Source organism: Zophobas morio, unplaced genomic scaffold (assembly GCF_036711695.1).
Source record: "Zophobas morio isolate AGI-343-1 ecotype UQ-CSIRO unplaced genomic scaffold, CSIRO_AGI_Zmor_V1 ptg000014l, whole genome shotgun sequence".
NCBI lineage: Eukaryota > Metazoa > Arthropoda > Insecta > Coleoptera > Tenebrionidae > Zophobas > Zophobas morio.
Genome location: NW_026972119.1, coordinates 11,934,692 through 11,954,559, shown reverse-complemented (window position 1 = coordinate 11,954,559; position 19,868 = coordinate 11,934,692). Strand labels below are relative to the sequence as shown.

The window sequence follows — 19,868 nt, the reverse complement described above, 5'->3', positions numbered from 1 at the left end:
TGATAATTAAAATTCATTATAGCTACAACGCCATAACATAACCTAAAATAATGTTCATGTTGTGTGAAAAATTTTCGTGCGATAATACAGATTCTGATGTTCAAAATGGCACTTAACGATTTAGCAAAAGGACAGTGCACAATGTGCGCCTTCGAAAACAGATCAACTTCGTTGGAATGTACAATTTAATACTTTACATAAAAATTAAATATTAAAACTTTGTACAAAATGAAAACATTAATAGAATTAGAGTTGTGACTCTGATGGTGTCTGATACGTAAATGAACGCTAAAAAGTCGCCACCCACCGACAAGGAAACTTGCGATTTTCTACAATTCTCTCGTCCCACCTGCGACACACTAATCCGAAAAACGGTGACTTTTGGGGAATTTTAACATCACCATAGATAATTAGATTCCGAGAAAATTCTCCTGTTGGCCGAGTAAATTCGAAATTTATGGCTTGTCTCGGTAATCAAGCTCGCCGTCGCGAAGGGAAAATTCTATAACTGAAAAAAAATTGCCCATTTTGTTACGCCAATCATCCGGGCGTCGAAACGAAAGAGGTCCTCAAATTAAAAGGCGGTTAACAACAAACATTGTACTGCCCATTGTTGACCTGCGGTTTTCATTGTCCGCGTTTCTGCCGCGTCACCTCGCCCGGACCATTATTTGATAATAGTAATAATGATGATAACAACGGGACTTTTTTCGCTCTTTTTTTCCCATACGCATTGTACGGCCGGATTTCAATCACCCCTAGGTGATGGTCTAGGCGCGTTCGCCCCATGTGTAGGTTCAAAAGTGAAATCTGGGATTTGCTGGGGGGGCCAACGACCTAAAAATAAGCAAGCCTCCAACGCAGATGGGTGCACCTCCCACACGCACACTTTTACTCGACCAATGGGATTTCGTAAATGTTTTAAATACAGGTGGGCTGTAATTGCTTTGCTAACATGATCTAATCGTAAACAAATAAAAACTGGACCTCAAAATCACCTGGACAATATTTACCAAATATATACAGAGAATCGCAAGTCGACCTCGGTCTGCCGTTCCGACGGAATTATAAATACCCTGAGATTAATCAGTTCGCATTGTACGCACTTCCTGGCCCTTCTTTCTCGTTTCGCGATACCCTTGAATAGATCAGAAACAAAAACACCCACGAGGGTGTGTGGGCTGATATGGGTTACACGGAAAACTTAATAATTACATTCATCTGGCCTTATTTAGGCATTTTACCAACAAAGGCTACGGCTGCAACGATTTCAAATTTCAAATCTATTCAACACGTCCCTGTCGGGATGCAAATAAGTCTGCGAGACAATGGTAAAACAAAGCAACAACTACAACACCATCATGCAAGACAAGACGCTAACGTAAGGGTCGCATACACACACATCCGTCGCTGGTCGAATTCTACCCAGAATCACTTCCACTACCTAGCTTTGCCCCTTTCAAAAAACACCTTATCTTACAGGTGTAAAATAAATTATACGATTCTTTGTGAATACAAAAGACCGCTTTGTCACCAGGAGCCCAAAAACCAACCACTGCACAAAACTGATTTCAAAATGGACCGGCAATGTATACAATTCAAAATTTGTCATTCTGGGGAAAGTTTACAAATTTCCCGTTTGACCAAGCTGCCAATTCTCTGTTTACAAGGCACGGACCACTCGCAGCACCTAGACTTCCGTTTCCGGACGCAGGAAGTAATGCCAATCGGTGTGGCAGGATAGGCACGCGCCATCTACCGTTAGGTAAAAATCCCGGTATTAGCTCCGGATTCCCGGAACAGCTGTTTAGAAATGGCACGCAAAAGTGGGTCTGAGGTGCAAGTGCCGAAAAATATCGCTTCCGGTACAGTTTAACAGTTCTTAACAATACAGTTGTCTAATAGTACTACCTGCAATTTAATGGAACGCATGGTTTCTTTGTTAAAAAATATTGGTATGAGGAATGAAATCCTTGTATTTTTCGAAATTGTCAAAAATACAATTTTTGAATTTCTTGAACTAAAAGTTTCAAATTTTGAACGATTTCATTTATTAAAACAAGATTTTTTTCTATCTACAGGTCAATCGTACCTTATTTACTTTCAATAACAGTCTTAAATATGGTCAGCAACTTAAAATAAAAATTCATGAGAACTATATAGAGCAGCGTATTTTGAAATTTAAGTCGTGTTAAAAGTTATATCTTAGAAGTTTTTTCGAGAGTTTATTTCTGATTTCAAAATAAAATGCAAAATTAAAACTCAAAAAATAGCACTTCAAATATCTACAATAGAATTATATTCATGTTAATAGTTCCTGACAAAAAATTTGTTCGCAAATAGTAACTTGACATAGAATAACTTCGCTGAGTAACTGCACGTACGAAATAAATACAAAATGTAACTTTTATTACGAGGTGCTATTTTTAAAACTAAATATTTACAAAAGGTATCTGATGACCCATTAAAAAATTAAGTTGAATGCATCACCAAAGAAACCTGACACAAAATTCAAAATTTCGGCTGGTTCATAGGATATCGACTAAGACTAAACACATTACGGATGTAATTAATTGTATATCAATTTTTAGTCATGTGTTTTGATATTTTTCTTATTACTTTTAGTAAAGTTTTGCAACTATCTATTATATTTACTACATATTTTTTAAATTTAAATTGATGTTATTCTAGAATTTGTATATATTTTTTTAATTTAGAGTTTATCTTTAGTTTATATCATTATACATATTTCGTTTCTTTTTTGTTATTTTAATTTATAAATTTTCGTAAGAAACCAGAAAAAATTTTTGGTTTTAGTAAAATCCATTTTTTGAAAAATTTAAAACGTACCAAATGTTTAAAGAATAAGTAAATGTGCAATCAGATTTTCCCTTTCACTTGTTCGTTTACGAATGATGCCATAGTACGATTCTATACAGGGTGTCCTAGTTAAGACTTCGCGGCCTTATATCTTGAGAATGGACATAGATATTGAAATTCTGTACATCATTATTTTTAGCTTGAGGGAGAAGCTTAATTTAGTACACATACTTCTGGCGCAAACTTATATTTTTTTAAAATTCCAACATATATTTCTTTTAACACAAAATTTAGATTTTTATTTCATTATCAGTTGATAAAAATTAAAATTTATGAACATAAAAAAATTAAAGTTGGGTGAAATCAAGGACTAACACCATTTTACAATGTCTTTATCCGTTCTCAAGATGTAAGGTGACGGAGTTTTAACTGGGACACCTGTATATTAGTAATTTCCACCTTTAAAATTTTCACTTGGTACAATTTAACTTGTCTTAAAAATTAATTATTACAATTTCTGATTTCTGAATGAAAGTTTTGTTGATTTAAATTTATTTTTCTGCTGCCCAATTTATCATGTTTGTTTTCATAAAAGCTAAATTTATCGGATTTTTGATACACGTTTAAATTGTGATTATAACGACGACAAAAACAACAAAATTTATAAACATTATAAACTGAAAGTTATCATTTTGCGACAGTTCGAACATGTGCTAAAATAACTGTTTTTGAAACAGATCTTGTTGATTATAAAATAAAGTGTGAGTGCTTTCCCTTTCAACATTTCTATTCGTTCTCAAGATACAGGGCCACGGAGTTTTAACTGGGACACCTGTATATTAATAATTTCTCAGTTTAAAATTTTCTTTTGGAACAATTTAACTTCTCTTAAAAAATTAATTATTATAATTTCTGAACGAAAGTTTTGCTGATTTAAATTTATTTTGCTGCTGTTCATCGAATGTGCACCATTTATCATGTTTGTTTTATAAAAGGTAAATTTATCGGATTTTGATAGACCGTTAAATTGTGATTCAAATACACAAAACTTGGATATTTATTTAATTTTCAGATGATAAAAATAAAATAAAATTTATAAACATTAAAAAATGAAAGTTGGGTGAAATCAGAGATTTAACATCATTTTCGACAGTTCGAACATGTAAAATAAATGTTTTTGAAATAGATCTTGTTCAATATAAAATAAACTGTTGGTGCTTTCCCCTTCAAGCTAAAAACAATGGCGTTTACAAAATTTTAAAGTCTCTATGCGTTCACAAAATATAGGGCCGCGGAATTTTAACTGGGACACCTGTATATTAAAATATAAATTCTCAGTTTAAAAATTAAGTTTCATACAATTTAACTTCACTTAAAAAATTAATTATTACAATTTCTGAAAGACAATTATGTTGATTTAAAACTATTTCCTGCTGTTCATCGACTGTGCACAATTTGTCATGTTTGTTTTTAAAAGGGAAATTTAACATTCGGATAGAACGTTAAATTGCGATTATAATGATGTACAAAACTTAGATATTTACTTAATTTTTAGTTAATAAAAAAATAAAGTGTGGGTGCTTTCCCCTTCAAATTAAAAACAATGGCGTTCACAAAATTTCAATATCTCTATCCGTTCACAAAATATAGGGCCGTGGAATTTTAACTGGGACACCTGTGTATAAACAATTTCCCAATTTAAAATTTTCGTTTGGTAAAATTTAGCTTTACTTAAAAAATAATTATAGATAATTCCTGAACGAAAGTTTTGCTGAATTAAATTTATTTTTCTGCTGTCAGTCTTCTGCATAATTAAGCTTGTTTTCATAAAAGATATTTAATAACAATTTTTTAATTTAACTAATTTGTCTTCATTTAACCAGGAGTTTAAAACGGACCGGAATTTGTTTTTGTCAATTTACCCGGAATATATGCTAAAATTTCGTTAATCTTTGCAAAGATTGTCTCCTTAAATTGATTCCAAGATTTTTGTTATTACAAAATATCGACATTACATCAGGTTGTACATGAAATATACACATTGTAGGCTGAAAATCGTGTTCTTGAACAAAGTTGTAAATTTAATACATTAAACCACGATTTTTTTGATATTTTTTTTATCGATGAAGTTGGCCCTATTTTGACAATTGATAAAAAACTATTCGTCTTGGGTTCGTTAAAGTCGTTCAATTTAATTTAAATTTTGTGTCCAGTGCGATCAACAACAAAAAGTGTCGGTCACGATTTCACCACAACCATTAAATTGTCGCGCTAATTTCTAAATGAATTGTTTCCTTCTTTTAACAAACTTGCATGAAACAATTTGTCTGGTTATCAAGAACATAAATTTCTTCAGTGTAATTTCATTTAAACTGAAATTAGACACAATTGTCACTAAATCTGACACTTAAAAAAAATTAGTTCTATATTTGAAACAGCGACACAAATTTCATTTATTCCATTTTTTGGGGTTGGCAGTCGCATTAATAATAATTAAAATAATAATAAATAAATTATTATTATAATCGGTAGACGCTTCGCTTACAATTTTTTTTGTAAGCATTTTAGCACCAAACAATATCGGAAAATTTCTCATAAACTTAAATTTCTGTAAAACAGAAACCATATACTCTATCAAGCTGAAAGTAGTACCATCAACTGAAATAATGCTCTCAATTCGGAGATTAGTATTTAAATTTTTTAAACAAGTTCTTTTCACTCTGTCGGAAGGGACACTTTTCCGCCGTGCACCACAGCAATACCAAGTCCCATTTCGGAACCTCCGCTCCCGGACTACTGACCCATCGATGGGAAAACGAATAAATCTCACGTCCGTCCCGATGCGTGAGGTCTGCTCGAGGATGAATTATTCAAGATAAGTCGGTCATCGTTCACTTTTTTTGATACAAAAGGAGTCCATCGACGCGCCGAGTGTGAAAAGTTGTATGTCGCTTTGGTTTCTTCCGGGCCGGCGTCTCGACGCGTCGTTTTCGTCTCTTCGCCGATCGGAACTCTTTCATCTGCCTCGGGTTAAGAATACACGTAACGGTTAACGATGCGAACATATGTTTGTTATGGGCGTAATACAGGCCTAGAAAAATACCGAAACGAAATTTCGAAACCTTCGTTGCGCCGAGATTTATGTTTGGACGTTTGCGATATTAAATTTCCTGGCTTTGGGGCACCCGAGTAATGAAAACGTTAAACAACAAAGTACACAAATGTGCGAAACGGGTGAATGAGAGCCTAAGGATTCGTATGATAAGGAGTCACGAGGAAATCTGACATCGCGAAATTACCAGTTGAATGCGCTCGGGTAATAGGTAACGTGTTATAAAGTCTTCGTAAATTATTGAGATCTGACTCGCGGCCATATCAGAAGTCGATATATTTTCCCAGTGCTTTTAAACGAGACAAGATTTCATTTTAATTCAGTTTGTCGTAAATACGATTCAATGATGCCACCATTTCGGATCCAATTTACTTTAAATTAATATAGACAGCTAGTCTTGCCGCCTGGAGGACCCGAGGCTACACTAAAATCACTCCGATTTGCTGATTTGCATAAATTACAACGTTTATAATTCAAATTTTTATGGCAACTATGTGACTTCCTTAATATGTCGATGTGTATCACTTTGATTATTCTTACTAGACAGCCCTACCCAGCAGACACATGTACGATGTAATCTACACGAAATCAACGTCACATTATTTATAAAATATATTTATGAACGGAAAATAACGTCCATACTGTATATAAAATCCGACACACCTGGTAATTCTTTGCGCCGCTATGGCCCCACGTAAGAATGGCTTAATTTGTTAGACACATTTTTAGATTCGTAGCACCATAAACAAGCAAGCAGGTTAATCCAAACATACAATTTTTCTTTTTTTTTTTTTTTGTTTTTAGAGGAGCCAAAGTGAATTTGCATAAGCTAATACACAAAAACGAATTAAAAAAATCTCGGAACGACTGCTGTCATAAAAATAAAATTTAAATATATTACTGGAACGTTAATTGGAAGCTATACACCTTCACAATTTTCTAAAACAAGAATTTCTTTTCGTACTTTTGTTATATACAGGCGAATTCAGTACTTGCTTTTAATGTCTACTTGGATACAGCAGGAACAACAATTTTATTGCGTTCTAGGTTCCACATCCCAAATTGGTTGGATGTCGCTATGACGTCAAGTACAACCTCGCATACCTTAAAGCTCCTTTAACTTTGTAAATAACTATGTAAATGTGGTAAGCTACTGTTTTAACACTGTGTACGTTTATTCAAGCATAAGAATTTGTTTGTGCATATTTATTTGTATATTACATCTTAGTAGCATCCATAATAATTTAAACTTCCTTTAACTTCTCTGTAGACGTTAATGTTGAATATATTTAGTCAACAAAGTGACAACATGTGCTGTTTAAAACCAACAAAACTAAATTTATACCAATGGAACGAAATCTTGGTCCGGCAAAACAAATCACTGTATTATGACATGACGCGACGTATGTGATAAATTTATATTTAGACTTAAAAATTTGTAAAAATTAAATTGAAATTCACGGTAAAATCGAAAATAATGGTTATGACATAAAACATGAGTTTCCAATCAATCAATTAAAAAAGTTATAAGTTGTTAAAATAAAACCGTTTATATACTGGGTGTCCCAGTTTATCTGTTCCACTGTAATATCACATTCGTGTCCAAAGATGTTTAAAATTGAGAAGTGTTAATACACAGAGATCTATAAAAAGAATATACTATTAGCATTACACCGTCTTTGATTTTTTTTCAGAAATGACATCAACTTTTTGCAAATAGAATATAGTATGTTTTTTAACTCTTTAACTTAAATTTTCGTTGTTTTTTTTCATGTTGTAGCATTTGATACGTAATTCGTTTGATTTAATATTTCTACTTTAATATTTCCTCCAATTTTTCCAGAAATTACTAAAACTTCTTTTCCCAAGAAAAATGTGATATGTTTTACACGAGTGCTACATACAATACTTTTTTAATTTTTTTCACTGCTGTAACATTTAATATCAATTTTATTGGTAAATTCAAAAAATAAAATGTTAACTTACTACACATTTGACTTAAAAAAATCCATAAAATGAGTAGGTACACTGAAAAATTGCATAGTTATTTATTTTGATTGACATTTTTGTATAATCTAAATTTTTTAAACTGCGACATCCTAGTTCAGTCGAAATATAGCAATTTTTCAAGAAACAAAATTTTAAAACTTACTACAGCCATATGGTTTTAAAAAAATTCATAACATGGAAAACTGCAAAACTGCATATCTAAGGTGCCAGAATTTCACATTACATTATTTTTTTTACAAGCGAAATGTAAAACATATTTTTAAGTGTAACAGTGTATTTTTTCACTTTTTATTGCATTTTTCTATGAGATACTGTTTCATTTAAGTGTTTTAAAATGTTAAAAAAATACGTACATATCGGAAAGATCGCTGATAAAAAATGAACTTTTCATTAAACTTTATTAACATTAACATTAAAAATCATACCTTTTTTTCGAAATAAAAAAAATGTCTGTCATTTGTGGCAAAACCAAAGGTAGTATCATGTTATTAGTAGATGTATTTTATAGATTTCTGTGTGTTAATTAATTATTCTAAATTTCAAACATATCTCTTTTCAAATAAGTGAGATATTACACTGCAACAGTAACCTGGGACACCCGGTACAATCATTTTGAAAAATTTATATATAAAGTTGTCTAATTTTACGGTTATTTATTCTAAGTTACATCTTTCTTATCTATTTTAGAAATTTTTAATTGTCTTTTTTAGAAATTTTTAAACTTCAAAATATTAATTACTACAAAAAAAAATTGTACATATATTGGCCATTTTTAGCTTAAAAATAAATCTGTATAGTTTTAGCTTTCTGAGACCTTTAATTTTGCCGAAAATTACAACAAGTTCTTTTCCCAAACAGAATATTTTGGAATTGCTCCAAATTGCCAAATAGAATATTTTTTTATTTTTTCACTGGTATAATATTAGATATGAATCTGTTTAACAAAAAGGTCTAAATTTTTTTAACTTTGACGTCCTAGTTTAGTTGTAATATAAAAATTTGTCAAAAAAAAAACAAAATTTTAAAACTTATAACAGCTATTTGACTAAAAAAATCCGTAGCATGAGTACACTGCAACATTGTATAGGGGCTACAATTTCCGAACATTACATTATTTTTCTTTTTTTTTAGTGAAATGTAAAACATATCTTTAATTGTAACAGTTTTTCACTCTTCAATGCATTTTTAAATTTTTAAAATGTTTAAAGAAAAAGATATATGTATATAAAATTGTCTATTTTGATTTATGAGACATTTATTCTGAATGACGTCTTTGTTATTTTACAAATTTTTCGTTGCATTTTTTGAAAATTTTAAATATAACCTCAAAATATAGATTACTAAAAAAAAAAGTCGCTAGTTTTATCTTCCAAAAAAATGGTTTCATTAAATTTCTAAAATCTATAAAGTTGTATATTTCTAGGGTTTGATCATCTCAAAATTTTCCGGCAATTACTACAACTTCTTTTCTCAAGCTAAAGTGTGCCAAATACAATACATTTTATTGTTTCTCTGGCATATTTCGTATAAATTTGTTTGGTAATTGCTCTAAATTTTTTAAACTACGAGATGCCAGTTTAGTCAAAATATATCAATACATTCGAAAGACAAAATTTTAAAACTGACTAATCATTTGATAAAAAAAATACACTGCAAAATTGCATAGGGGCCAGAATTTCCGGACATGACATTATTTTTTACAATTGGAATGTAATATACTTTTTAAGTGTAACAGTGTACTTTTCACATTTCAATGCATTTTTAAGTGAGATAACGTTTCAATTAAGTGACTTAATTTGTAAAAAATTAAAAAATTCACACGAATGTGCTAAATCGCTCATAAAAAAATACTTATTCATTAAATTTAACCCTTTTTTCATTCGAAATAAAGAAGTTGATGTCGTTAGCAGCAAAATCAAAATAGCAAATTCATTTTTCGATTTCTGTATGTTAATTAATTATTCTAAATTTAAAACATATGTCTTTTCAAGTAAGTGAGATATTAAAGTGCAACAAATAACCTGGGACACCAGGTATAAACAATTATTTTGAAAAATAATAATAATAATAATAATTTGTCTAATTTGATGGTTATTTATGCCGAGTGATATCTATCTTTTACAAATTTTTAATATTATTTTTTGAAAATATCGAAATTTAAATTATTAAAAAACTAATTCTAAGACCACATATTTCCAACTTTTGTCTTCTAAAGAAACGTAATGTTTAAATTATTTGTATTGTGATTAACTTAGCTGACACAGTTGCGTCTTTTACGTACAATTAGACCTGGCCCTGGAGATATATAAAATTTTGACTTTTTATTTTGCAGTATGTGCTAAAATTTTACTTTCAAGTATTTCCAGAAAGAAAAATCTTGATCGTAACAGCTACCTTTTGGACGTGGGATAAAAAATACGAATCACAGACTGTGTAGCTGCTCAAATTTATTAAGTAAACGTGTGAAGTCAAAAATACTCGTTTGAATGTTAATACACGATTCTTGGTATTCTCTTGACAGAAATGCAAAAAACTTTTTTATTGATTAAAAAATACAATTTTTTCTTCAGGAAGGTGGCGAATCCAAATATAAAGTTTTTTAAACTTGCACAAACTTAAAAAAAGCTAATGATGTGATGACTTACGCTGCATAGGTATTTGTAATCTACAACGTGCTCAACGGAGGCATCGACGTCACGATCTCTTTTATTTATCGCTTTTACGGTGTAACCATTAGTACTGATCATGAAAAGGATGTTCCGCATTAATTTTTTTGTTAACTTAAAATTAAAAGTGCCAAAAAAAATTATAAAGTTCCACTGATACGGCCGAACCATCAAGTACTTAAAAGTAGTAGCTTTTTTTTTAAACCGTTTCTTTCAGAATTGCCTGAAAAATTCTTTAAATTACTATAATTTAAGGATTTTTCTTGCATCTTTTTGTGTGTACATTGTTTGTCTCCTTTTTCATAACTATTAAATAAATGCTGTTAGTGTTGTAAGTATCATAGACTCGGAACTAAAATGATCTGGCATTTATGGTATGTATAATATATGCATAAAAGTACCATGGGAATGCAATAAAGATTGAGAATCCCATAACGACCCTGTACAGTAAGCTGCAAAAGTGATTCTCTTCTTGTCTATGATATTTACTAAAAACGAAAGCAAGGCGTTCCTGTTACACTTATTTAACCCTCAAGACTGAAAACTCCATCAAAACAACGAATGTTCGATATATTGCAAATATTATCACAGATTTTACTCAATCAAAACCTTTATAATGTTCACTATAACTCTTTCCTTTAATCCAAATCGAAAAATAGAGTGTTTTTAATTAAAGAAAGGAATAGTAATTTCGGGTTAGAACATTTTTGCAGCTTCTGTATCTCGCCATCAGTTTCAATCTCCATCAAATTCCCATCGTACCTCCACCCAATCAACCAAGCAAACGTCGTCCCGATACTTTGAAACCCGATCAGCGTCCCCCGAGGCAGCCAAAACAGTCCAAACCGCCGTTTTCGCCAGACTTTGGTATCAGAAACGTTTGTCCTCGGCGCGTCGTCCCGAACGTGATAACAATAAGCTAAATCATGACTAAGATCATCCCTAGGGACGCGTCCCATCCGCCTACCGTTGAGGATGAGAATGGGGCATATGCGAGTGCGAATGCGGGTGTTGCGGGTGTCCGTAGCCCTGGTGCGGGGGCGGCAGCGGGCTGGGGCAGGCCTGCGAGTAGCCCCCGTGCTGCGGGGAGCCCCCGAGGCCCAGGTGGCTTTGCTCTAGGTGCGAATAGTGACCCTGACTACTCAGAGAATGGGCGTGCGTGTGTGTATGCGGTGAACCGTACACCATTTGTCTTACTTTGGAGTCCTCGTCGCTGATGTTGTAGGTGAGTTCCGTCTCCTCGAATCCGGTGGCCGACATTCGCTGGTCTCCGGAAGCGGAGCCCGCCGGAGGATCCGGGGAGTTCAAGCAGGTCTGGATCAGCGCCTTGCCGGCCTCGCTGGTTATCATGGGCTGAAGCTTTCGGGTTGCGAACGTGTACACGTGGCCGGTCTCGGACGCCACCAGGAGCATGACTTGCGTCCCGGTCAACGTCGACAGCTCGTATGCCTGCAGCAACAAGAAAAAAAATTATGGATTTAAATAAGTAAATAAAATTAATCGAAGTTACATGGATTATTTAGGGAAATATGGAACTAGAAGAGGAGGTTCTAGCGAACCTCATCATGCAAAAATTCTTTAACTAGAAGACTAGATGGAATTCCATCCTTTCTTCTCAAAGCTTATGCTCACATATTTATAAAACCGTTTGCATAACTTATTTAATTTAATAATCGGTACCTCAACTTTTCCGGAAGGTTGCTAGAAAACAGTAATCTGTCCTATTCTCAAGAAAGGAGATCTAACTGAAGTCAAGAATTTCTACCCTATTTTATTATTAAGCAACTTGACATGTTTTACAGAATATAATATCTCTGAAGCCATCGACTAAAAACAACCAGTTGATACTATATAGTCGGATTTCCAAAAAGCTGTTGTTAAAATTGATCACTATGTACATATTCACGAATTGTGTTATGGATTTTATAAATCTTCACTGGACTTGTTTAAATCGTATCTGCTTAATCGAGGTTTTATTACGAAGGTTATTAGATCTAGTTCTAGAGTCCCGCAAGGGTTCGATTTGGACCCACTTCTATATCTGTTCTTTAATAAGTTCGATAACACATAGAAAACCATCACATTTTAGCTAGAAATCATACTTTTATCGAAATTTACTAATTCTGAGCCATATTGCGATTTGTTTTGACGATTCTGGACGTCTTGACGTATTTACGATATACTGAATCGACTTATTTTTTTTAAATGAGCTTTCGTCTGTTTTCTATCCTTTTCGGCACCTGAGAAACCCGAAAATACGCAGAAAACCATAAAATTTTGGCCACAAATGTGTGCACTACACTAGAAAGGTCTTTTTCGAGATTTTTTCTTATACTGTTACATTAATTAAACGTAACGATCCATTCAAAAACTTGAAGTTTCATTCGATTAAAAATTAATGATATTGTCGCAAAGATTTTCAAAAATTATGGGTTTAGTTATAGGAATTGTAGATAATTGTCCGAAACTGGAACTTTACGAATCCTTTTTTTTTTACTAGTTAAATCAATACTTAAATAAAATCCTTTCGTTTGGTCACTTCAAACAAGTAGTTAAAAAAAAAATAAGTCGCAAATCAACTTCATCAGAGAATTATACAACAAAATTTCTGCTCATTGTTGTCTAAATGCCGATTCATTGCACTCTATACAAAATTATACATTAACAATTTAGGTAACTAACTTTAGTTTGGGTTAGGTTACAGTTACAGGTTACCTAGTTTAAAAGTAACTAAAGCTTAAATTAACGCTGGGTACAATCAATCATTAATAATACTTATTACTGTTCTCTCGGAACTGTTTTCCAAAAAACTGAATTTGTAATGGTATGACCTTTTCGTTGTAAATCTAATGTCCGGTACAGACGCCGATAGATATGCGTGAATTTGAAGGAAAATTAACCCTTTTATACAGTACGGTTAGCCACTTGAAGGTTAATCATTCCGACGGGAGGTTCCACTGCATTATTGCTCTGGTGGTTTGTCCCTTTGCTCGCAGCCATCTCATTTATGGTCCGTATGTATAAATTCTTTTGTTTTTAATTCTGTAGTTTTAGATTGATCATTCAATTTTGTATAACTGGGTATATTATTTATTATTATTATTATTATTATTATTAAATAATCATCAATAGGAAGAATTACATTTGTACGTGATATACAGACAGTTACGAAAAGGATACATGAAATACAACACATTTATATACAGAATGTTCAAAGAAAGAAGTTGGTACTTCTTTACCATAAGTGACGGTTGAAACTTCAAAATTGAGCTCTATTATAAGCCAAATTTTAAATTCACCTTTGGTTTTAAGGACTCCATCATGGTTTTAATGTCTGCTGTCTTATATGTATGTAAGCACAAATTACGACTCTAGAAAGACCCTCAATTATATTCAAAACTGTATTTTTCTGAAAACAGCAGTCTGTGCTACGACTTACTTTAACACTGTCAAAATAAAATAAATTTGGTCAAATTTGATACACAACCAATCTAAACCAATGTTTTATTAGTTTTTTCTTCTAATTTTGGTATTTTTTAATCTTTAATATTTCCCTTTTTCACTAGGATAGAAAAAAGTCAAAAACTAAAGTTGGCCGGTCCTTTAAGGTCTACACTCTAAACATTTTTTAATTATACAGAGCGTTCTAGTTTTAAGGCGTGACATACGACTTAGTTTTTTTTTAATGAAGCACCCTATATATTTTTACATATTCTCATTAACTTCTTCTTATTCTTAATAGCTACAGTTTAATTTTGAAATTCCGATCCGACGGTGCGACGTTATTCCAATTTTCTTTGGTAACAAAAGGGTTTACAAAAAAATAACAATAGAGGAAGTAATTGTTAAAATCTGTCTGTGGAATAATAAATAAAGGTGCGAGATTTGTTGTGTAATTAAATCAAATTTTAATATACAGTGTTTGCAAAAAAAAAAAATGTTTTAAATTACAATTTTTAAATATCGATATTTCAGTTTTTAGAACACCCTGTATCTGATTATTGTTTCTTACTCTATTTGGTACTATTTTTCATTTAATAAGTCGATGTATCTCTTAAAAAAGTAAAAAATTGCACTAACTATCTAAATTTAGAAAATACTTAGGTAACAAAAGAAAGACAACAAAAAATAGAATAAGACAAAGTGATAAAATATAGGTGTCGTATTTGAAAAAACTGAAATATCGCTATTTAAAAATTACAAATAAAAATCTTATGAATACTCTGTATGTGAAAATATAATTTAATCAAAATTTATCACTCTACAAAATATTATAACAGAGATTTAAAAAAAACTGAAATTTTTTGTAAACCTTTCTATTGCTAAAAAAATTCAAGAAAATTGGAATTAAGTGGCAAAAGCAGATTTTTAAACATAAACTGTGGTTGTAAAGTCTAAGAAGAGATCAATCAGAATATGTAAAAATATATAGGGTATTTTATTAAAAAAAAAAACAAGTTATATGTTACGGGTTAAAAACAGAATGCTCTGTATGATTAAAAATAATTTTACAACTTATTACAACTTCGATTTTCGACTTTTTTTTTCTATTTTTAATAAATTAGTGAGATATCGAGGAACAGTGATTCACTCTGTATATCCAAATGTCAATATATCGATTTTAATTTTAAACAAAAAAGATTTCTTTAGAAGTTCGCATGTACTGCCAAACTTGGAATTCTTTACAACAATTCTTCCATTAAGGATCCTGAGTATTTTAGCGTCGGATATATTCGATAAGCACTAATAAGTAGTTGAGTTCAAGAGTTTCAATCAAACAAATCATTCCTTAACGCTAATTCGTAACTTAAAAGTTACGAAAAGTAATAGCGGGTGGTTTTTTAAATTTCAGCTCTAATAGTTGGCCATGACGCTTACGTCAATCGTTTCAATTGCACTGCTGACATACGCGTCATGGCCAACTAGAGCAGAAATTTTAAAATCACACGGCATCATTCCGAATTCGCAAAAAAAAACAATTTAATAACAGGTGTGTATATTATGTAACAAAATCAAAGAAATGTGAGAAGCTACATATCATCGCAGATAGATTCAATACATCTGTAAAATCTTATAAATAATAATTCGAAATCAGATCAATTTAACAATTATTTACCGTTTGCCAAATATAAAATATTTTCCAAATTTTCAAATGAAAAAAAATTGTAGAGTAACGTAACCCACTGAACATCTCTAATTTTTAGATCCATTTCAGTCGTCTAGTATTGTCAATTTTTTTTTTTATTAATTCTAAAAGAAAAACTAGGCTCTTACTTTGAAAGTAATAATAAATTTGATGAAACACAGTTTGCTTTTAGGAGTAATGAGTCAACAACATTGGCAACTAGTTCTACTAATATTTCATCGGCCTACGAATCCCAGGTACTACTCATCAATGATATGTTTAAAGTAAAACCTTCAGCTAAATCATTAATCCTCAAAATTAATTCCACATTCAGGCATACCACAGGGTTCCCTGCTGCAGCCTATTTTGTTTCTGATATATGTGAGTGATGTAGTAAAGACAGTTGTTTAGACAGACTAGCTGTTAATTACTAAAAACGCTCAGGCTGAAATCAGTTTTTAAATAATAAGCTTAGTATAAATGCCAAGAAAATATGTCTAAAATTAATGTACTTATGTAAATTACAAAAAGTCAACCCCGAAAGGGTGATTGTACTAACAATATAGGAGTACATTTTTAATTATCTAGCGAGTAATGCGTATACCTTATTACACTACCATTTAAAGATGGACCAGTTTGTTGGTAAATGGAAACTCTATCCGAACAGATCTTGGTATGTTGCAAATACTGTAAGTAACGCAGTTTTTACTTAATTATGGCATTAAATGTGTACCACTTTTCTCTTACATCACCGTGCTGCTCTCTGTGATCTTTACTTTTACTTTAGTAAGGCAAAAACGAATTAAAAATACCACAAATAAGCAAGGAACACATAAATAAAAAATGCACTAATATGGCCCAAAATTCTACTAGAAAGTATGCACAACTATGTTTAATAGGCGGAAATTTTTCCTCCATATCACTCGTATAATATTCCTTATCTTGATTAGAGGTTTTCCCCAACGGACGAACGTTTGCATTACGGGTGCGGTTGTTAGAGATATAAAAATTAAACCAAATGCAAAAAAGATACGAGATAAATAACTAACACAAATCAAAAAAGAACCAGGGTTGGTGCCGCACACTCTGGAAATATAAACATAAACAAGCTTAAACAATAAATAAATCTAATTTTATGGGTAAATAAATTAATGCAACTACTCCGTTCATCGAAAGAACACACTATAAACTTTATGATCTGACGACATTTTTATAGATTTTGGATTTCTATGAAGTCTGGTTTACGTCATTTAGTAAACTTAGCACACAAGCGTAGCATTTACTTATTGTACTATTATAAAACTATAATCTTGCATGGGAGTGTTAAGTCGTGATTTCGTTTACAGATTGCGGACGTGTAAATATAGAAATATGACAAATGAATAAAACAGATTTTACATTTTTTTTATTGTTCGGAACGTAATTTTGACCATCACTAACGAGAAATTAGAACACATTGTCTTGACAGTATGTGCTGACATTTAATGAAAGAAATTAAAAAAAGCGATTATTTTATCATTGATAAAATAATCGTTACAACTCGTATACCTTTAATCATAATAATTCAGCTGCTGGAGTATAAGTAAGCCGTTTACTCCTTCATCTCCATCATGCTATCTCTCCTCCCAACAACTAGTGTCTCAAATTCAATGAGATTTATGGGTGAGATGGCTGAATAAAGCACGAATGGTCAGTGCCCACACGTATATAACGTTTCAATTAAGCCTAGAAAAAGAGGTACTTGATAAGTTGCAGGCCCGTTTCATGGGCGGTCTCGGAATCGACGCATGTCTGCACCTCGGGTTCGCCTGCAGCAGTTTTAAGAAAACTTAATCCGTTTATTATGCTGATTGCAGTGTTCACGCTAGCACACTACATACATTTACACGCTCTAAACTTAGCCAAATTTAGCTTATCAGTGTAGTTGCATTCCTGTTTCGTTTCAAATCCTCCTGTGATAAATAATATAGCCCACACGAAAAATGAGTCGCAACGATCAATAGGACGTTTTTACGCCTCTAAGAAAAAATACGGTGATACGACCACACACCGTAAAAATTCCAAACATGAACTACACAGATGGTTTGAGTTTTGTTCATTCGAATAGATCTAATAGGATAGTTTGAATGACGGTTTGAGTGAACAATGAGTAAACTATATAATCGTATCTACGGATTTGATATTAATATTCATGTAGGCAAGTAAGTGTTGAAGTGCTGTTATCAGAGATCAAGTAGCGAAGTTTAAGTGTAACAATGCGAAGCGTGATAATATTGGATGTCCATCACTTTAACGTGCTATAGTAGTGTGAATGTGTAACGTTCAATTAGTTTCACGTATGTGTCATTCCACGGTAGTTGCATTAGTTGGAAATCTAAATTAATTTTACATTCCAAACGTGAAACTAATTGGCATTCAAATTGCAAAAATATTTGCCATCAATACCAGATTTTCACACTAAAAATTTTCAATCAAAATTTTCTTGTTTAATTTTCCATATTTAAAATTTTATGAATGCATTACGACACGATGTCATCTTTTCTTTATTTTTGTGAAGCACATTAAGAGCGCTTTTGTCAAAGTTGACAGAACAAAATAACACTGCTCCAATAAGTCGAAATTACCAACACAAAAAACCATTTTGGTTTTTTTTGGTTCATGTTATTAAGTTAGGTTCTGTATTTTCCCAGATCATCCATTATTTGATGACACGATTTCTTTCATTAAATTGGGGTTGTTTATTTCCGGACTTTAAGTTCCTCATGCTCAAAACTTGTTTAATTCAGTTTTATAAACAACCCTCTCAGTTTGACTCTGATTACTAATTCATAAAAAATCAAAATAAGTCACTTTCTAGGAACAGTGTACATAGAGATACCCAAAATTAAGGAATAATTTTATAAATAGTTGGTTTTTAAAAGGCAAAGTTTAATAAACCTTAAACTGATATAACAGTAATTGTGCTTTTACAGAGAAGTGGCAAAATATGTATGTACCATTCGTTGGGAAGTTATTTAAATGCAAAATGCAGTGAATGTTCCGCAATTTATTGATCAGGGATCCATATATCCCGTAAAGCATTACATAAGTGGGTGTTAAGGGTGAAATGAAGTATATTGGCAATGAAACAGAAGAAGTACCGACTACAATGCCTTTGACAATGTATAATACTATGTGGGATGTTTAGAAACACCACTGGAATTTCTCCATTAGAGATTTACGACTCCTTTATCTTTAAAAACAGGCTAGGAATGAAAGCTTTTTGCGACAAACGTTTACACAAGTCGATTTTATTTTTTATGTACATATAAGGAATAATACAAAAAATAAATACAAATTTTGGCTTTAAAGTTTTCATGTCACTTATTTTTAAAACGTTGTTAAAGCAGTTTTTTTTTAATCATAAAATGGATAACCTATTTACATTTGGTCTGCCACAGAGTGCGAGGAAATCGGGTCCACCATTGATCCAAAATTATGAGTGCATTGAGAAAGACAAAACGGTGCCCGTTCTAGTGAGTTTTCCCATTGGATAATATTCTGATCAACATTTCACTAATAAAAAAAAAACATGCTGTAGAATTCTTTTATTTTTGGCAAGATGTTAAACTGGTATGTTTCTGTTTCTGTCTCTGTCCGACACACTATATTTACGCAGACAGAGAATGCCTGCAACACGGCCACAGATTTCCCTACACGTCAGTGCTCTTATACTGGTATAAAACGTGATTATGTGATTTGATTTGTTTTGCGAAAATCTGGATATCCAGTGTACAAAATCAAGGCGGTTTCGTAAAACACAAGTATAGGAGTATGTTATTTTATGAAATTTAAATGATGTTTACTAAAAAAAAAATAAGAGACAAATTTTTGTTAGCGGCTGACCATCTACGCGATATTTCTAACGTACATGTAATATTTGATATCAATCGGTCCAGTAGTTTCGGAGATTATTTATGTAATCAAAATCGACACAGACAGAGAGGCGGAAACGCGAGATCCACTCTAGGAGTTATGAAATATTGAGAAAACATGAAAGTAGCCATTCGTCGAATGGAGCCTATTACAATACTTCCTTAGCTTACACTCGAGAAAAAAAAATATCGAAAATTCTTTCATTTCAGTCAGCAGTTAA

The 19,868-nt window shown here is 32.0% G+C and overlaps 1 protein-coding gene across 1 annotated transcript in view; it reads right to left on the bottom strand.

Moving 5' to 3' along the window:
- LOC135129280 (serum response factor homolog) overlaps nucleotides 1-19,868 on the bottom strand; it is a 122,996-nt gene that overhangs the window by 62,010 nt on the left and 41,118 nt on the right. Inside the window, exon 2 of the mRNA XM_064056439.1 lies at nucleotides 11,806-12,057. Within this exon, the coding sequence (XP_063912509.1) occupies nucleotides 11,806-12,057 (252 nt within the window). The remainder of the gene's footprint in view (nucleotides 1-11,805; nucleotides 12,058-19,868) is intronic.